The 5136-nt window shown below is 36.0% G+C and overlaps 1 protein-coding gene across 1 annotated transcript; it reads right to left on the reverse strand.

Moving 5' to 3' along the window:
* Nucleotides 1-428: 428 nt before the first annotated feature.
* LOC110944297 (endoglucanase) lies at nt 429-5136 on the reverse strand. Its single transcript, XM_022185959.2, has 8 exons — nt 4796-5136; nt 4515-4727; nt 3694-3894; nt 3453-3530; nt 2064-2216; nt 1815-1923; nt 859-1013; nt 429-788 (listed from the first exon to the last, which is right to left on the reverse strand). The coding sequence occupies exons 1-8, from the start codon at nt 5003-5005 to the stop codon at nt 450-452; spliced, it is 1458 nt and encodes a 485-aa protein (XP_022041651.2). The 5' UTR covers nt 5006-5136; the 3' UTR covers nt 429-449.

The raw sequence follows: 5136 nt of genomic DNA on the forward strand, positions 1-5136 counted from the left end.
TTTTGATTATTTAATATGTTATACTGGTGGCATTTCACGTTGTAACATATATATGATGACGGAAAAGTTATTTTTTAGAATTAATTCATTTTATATTCACAAATAATAATTAAATAATATATTGGACCATATCTAGAATTATTGGTGGAAATGATGTAAGAAGAAAATGGCCATATGGGAATAATAAAATGTGAAAGTGTAGCTAGTTTGCGGACGCCGAATTTTGCCTCACGCTTTTGATGGCAATTGAAAGAGATGGTCAAACATATTTTACTAATATCCACAAAAATAAAATAATATATAGTTGGAAATTAAATATATATTCACAGCCTACAACGTGAATTGTTTATTAAATTATTATATTACACAACCATTTTTTATATCTACTTATAATATAAAATATGAAAAGGATTATAAAAATAAAGATACATCAAACGTATGAAATGAAATCAGTACTTGTCAAGACTATTATCAAGAAACGCAACAACGGAACCCACAAAAGCTGCATTCATATAAGTTGTAGGTTCCAAGTGAGAAGAGTCTGGTCTTGTATCACTGAACTCGTCTCTTGCGTTTGGTCCTCCAACAATCGCACCCACGTGTATATTAGGGTTAGGTTTACTAGAGGAATAGTAGCTCGAGTAGCCGTCATTGCACCCCACCTTAGTTGGGTGGACATAGACCGATTCAATGGATGCACCTCGGTGATGCAACTGTTGCGGATACGTGCTACCGTATCCAACCATGTATGACATTTTTAGAGGATTGTTTCCTAGAATGTATTCAACCTGAAAATTGTTGAAATACTTTGTAGTTAGTTTTCAAGTTTTTACGTAGCTTAGTTTAATAAATATTAACCTGAGATTTTGCGAAAGATTTGATCTGGGCACGAGTGAATTTCGTGTTGCCGCATTGAATAGTTCCGATGAGTATGTTGGAGTAGGCAAGTAACACCATGGAAGCACTTGAGACATATTGTAAATTGCTACTATCTCTAGTGTACAAAAGTCCTCCTGTTTATTCTTTATACATTAGTTATTATATCCTAACTTAATATGACCTTTGAAACCACACATAGAGTAAAGGTAAAAATGTAATTGTGTGATACTGTCAACATTTAAAATATAAAGGGCATCAAAATAATATTCACCTAGGAGAAGCAGAAATGCAGAATGGTAACCCTGTTAATCATATATGGGCCTGGCTCATTTATGTTTGGAAAGGCTTTATAACATGGGCCTGGCCCATTGTGTTTGGACTGGCTTTAGTTTACATAGTATAACAAAATTCTTTAAAACAATTTCAAATAAGAAATTAAAGTTATAGAGAGAAATGAATGAATTGCCCGGTTCTTGACCGGCTTAGTTCGTGTCTAACCAGGTTGAGACCGATTTCAAGTCATAGGGTATGGAGCGATCTATAATCGACGGGTATAGAATCAGGTACGTCATACCCGGTTTTGGCATTTCTCGGGTTCCGTGTCCCTTTCATTTGCACCTCTACTCTATATCACATTTAATCTAGATTTTGTTAGACATGATTGGGCTTTAGTACTTTCTTATGGGTCTGTCTCTCTTGCATTATACGTCATTAGAGGTGCACAACATAACCAATTAAATAATTGTAACCAGTTATTAATCGAAAGCGTAACTGGTTAATAACCGATCAAGGAGTAACCGATTATTAGTTATTTTTAACCATAGGTTGGTAACCGGTTAGAGAATGTTTTTTAGAAATCACCGACTATTTTTAATTGGTTTTTAACCGATGAGCCGGTTAACCGGGCAAAAAGTAAAAACTCTTTGAAGGCTCACCGGGAGTGGTTCTAATCTGGACGACACTGCTATTTGGCATTATGGCACATACAAATGAGTCCGCCCCCCTTTTGAACGTCTCCAACTCATGTTTTCCTGCAAAGTATTCCTAAATGTTTCCAACAAAAAAAAATAAAATAAAAATACAATAGGTTTAATGAGTTGTAAAACAAGGATAAATGCACAAGTTGTTATTATGTACATGTATTAATTTTTTATTTTATTTTATTATTATTTTTTTTGTATTACCTTTGCAAGTGATATCTGAGCTCCCACAAACTTGTTGTCCCAGCTGAACTCTGTAGCGGCTTGGTTCCATCCTCCATGGCTTATCGCATACTTTAAGTACCGGCTTTCTCTACTCGCCTTGTAAAGCCAAGCCGCAGCCCATAACAATTCGTCCTAAAACGATGTATATATCTTTTTAACATTTTAAGCTAGTAGCGACTCATAAAAATAATGGGATGATAACGAGCCGGGTATATGGGGTTTTCATAACCCAATTCCTAGACATGATTGTGAAATGTGATCTATATATACTGGTTACATGTCGTTTTCAAAGTTTAGCTAGCTTTTTACACGTGTATTGTTTTTGATTGATTGTTTTGTGGACCCATAATACTTTGCAAAGTTTTTTGTTGCTAGATTCTAGCCTTCTTGCATGGTTTATATGGCGTTTTTCTAATTGGTTTATTTTGGATACATTATATTTTTTTGTGAGCTAAGTTATAGTTTAAAAGTAGGTCAAAAATGTCTATATTCGGTGATTTCTAGGGCTGGCATACCGGGTCAACCCGATCTGTTAAGACACGAACACGATAAGACACGAACTTGAAACACGTAAACACGAACAAGACACGAAATCTTATCGTGTCAGATTTTCGAAACACGAACACGAACATGTTAATACTAACAAGCCTGAAGGGGATCTTATCCACAACTTAATATATTCCTCAAATTAGCAACAAAATATCGACAGATATCCCGTCACTAAAGTGTTACCACAAAAAAAACCGGATCAAGACTTTTACCGGGGTTTGATGTCAGTCAGTAATCCATCGGTGATAATCAGTTTTTCCATGTTAGGGTATTAGTCTGTAATTAGCGACGGATTACCGAGGGTTGTTTTATTTATTTTTTCCTATTTTTTTGTTTTTTTAATTATATAATGGGGGCTATGCCCAATTGGTGAACTTTTGTCACTCATACTCATTCAGTCATGTATCACCTAATACCATACATGTTTCCTCTCTAGAAGATTTTTGAACCATTTTGACTAATTTAACTCGGTTCTTTTTAATTAATTTGACATCTTATAAAGCCATGTGCAATGGGCATTACAGGGGCTTGAAAGGGTTTGATAATACCCCACACCATCTATCATGGGTATTATAGGAGCATGACTAGGGAGAGACATTTCTAGAATAATGGTCATTGCGGAGGAAAAACATGGAAAGTAATAAATGACAGGGCATTAAGGGGTCTTAACCATTACATAGAGCGTTATGGTTATGATACTGATACGGCAAAAAATGCCCCTTAAGAGGCATTAACCATTACGGATGGTCTAAGTTATATGGATAAACAAAACCAAAACCATGCGTTAACCCTTGAACAGATTTAGGATAGAAGTTTTACATGGTAACCAGAGTAGGAGCAGTAGAATGGGCAAGAACCCTGGTATGATCCTTGGTATTTGTCACCAAACTTGAACAACTGAAATATTCATTTAATCTACAATTATTAGAAACTATATATAATAGTAATAATAGAAAAAGAAAAGAAAATATTAATAAAACAAAATAAATTATGTGTAAACTTTCAACAACATCTATTTAACTTCTGTATGATATATAGTTAATTGTGTCGTGTTACATACTGATTTTGAATGCTTTAGTAGCTTTGACGAGTAATTTGAATCAACCCCTTTGAAAACAATCGATGCAGCCGCTAGCGCGGCTGCTGATTCGGCCGCCACCTCAGTTCCCGGAGAATTGGTGTTGATCTCTGTGACGGTTCGTGGAGTGTCCATATCTTCTGGCCGCTCCCAACACGCGTGATCTTTGTTTCCATCTCCTACCTGTAAATACAAGAGTAAAGTACACGGATGGTCCATATGGCATCCTAAAATTTTCGATTTAGCTTTTAAGTATGAGAAAACTAAATATAAAGTTTCGTTATTATTTTAACACCGGATGTATTGCCTCTAAAATTACAAGGCAAATTGGATTTAAATAATCCAAACTGGCTCTTTTTTGCCGATAATAATCCCAACTCAGTTATTTACCCACAGTGGTCCGAACTTTTCCAAATTACAAACCGATGTTTTCAGGATTTTGATCAGAACGAGGATACAAGTCTATTGATGTAAAACTTACCTCGAAACAGTGCTCTAAACAACGAAAACGGTGCTTCAATTCGGGTGTTTGAACTTCTAATTAACAAAAATCAAGTCGTTTAGAGCACGGTTTTGAGGTCAGTTTTACATCAATCGACTCGTATCCTCGTTCTGATCAAAAGCCCGAAAACATCGGTTTGTAATTTGGAAAAAAACTTAACTCCGTTATGTTTTTTAACAGCGAACTGTTTTACAAACAAAATGGAAAAGTTCAGACCATTGTGGTTAAATAACTGAGTTGGTATTATTATCGGCCAAAAACAGCCGGTTCAGATTATTTAAATCTAGTTTGCCACTGAGACCTGAGTGTAGAGTTTGGTGGATGAAACATGCGCCTTGATAATGAAATCGGAGCCCCAACGGATCTCCGAGCGAAGGTAACCGAGTTGACTCGCTGAGTTTAACTGTTCCGGGTACTCAATAGCAGCCCAACTCAACAAGCTGATAGTAAATGCCATAGGCCATGTGAACTTCACATTATCACCAGCATCATAGTATCCTCCACTTAAACTAACCTGCCAATTTTCACAATACACTTACACCTCACAACACTATCATATAATGCATCGTAAACCATACATACATTCTTCGACTCGCCATCACTCAGGGCCGAGTCTCCACGCCATTTAACTCGCTGAGTTGAGGGCAATTTTCCAGACCGTTGGCCTTCGAAGAACAATATCGCCTTGCTAAGTGCATCCTTGTAGTCATGGTTCATGGCTTGTGCATTAGTACTAGCCGCCATGATGCAGGATAAAACCGCAACCCGAAACACATGACTTACATGTATCATGGCTTTTGATTTGCTTGTTAATCAGTGGTCTCACCAGGGTGCATGTTAAAATTTTATTTCTTTTGCAATAAAATGGATAAATTAATATAACTACAGTTTTTTTAACTATATATATTCTTATTAGTAGAATA

The sequence above is a fragment of the Helianthus annuus genome, chromosome 6 (genome assembly GCF_002127325.2).
Source record: "Helianthus annuus cultivar XRQ/B chromosome 6, HanXRQr2.0-SUNRISE, whole genome shotgun sequence".
NCBI lineage: Eukaryota > Viridiplantae > Streptophyta > Magnoliopsida > Asterales > Asteraceae > Helianthus > Helianthus annuus.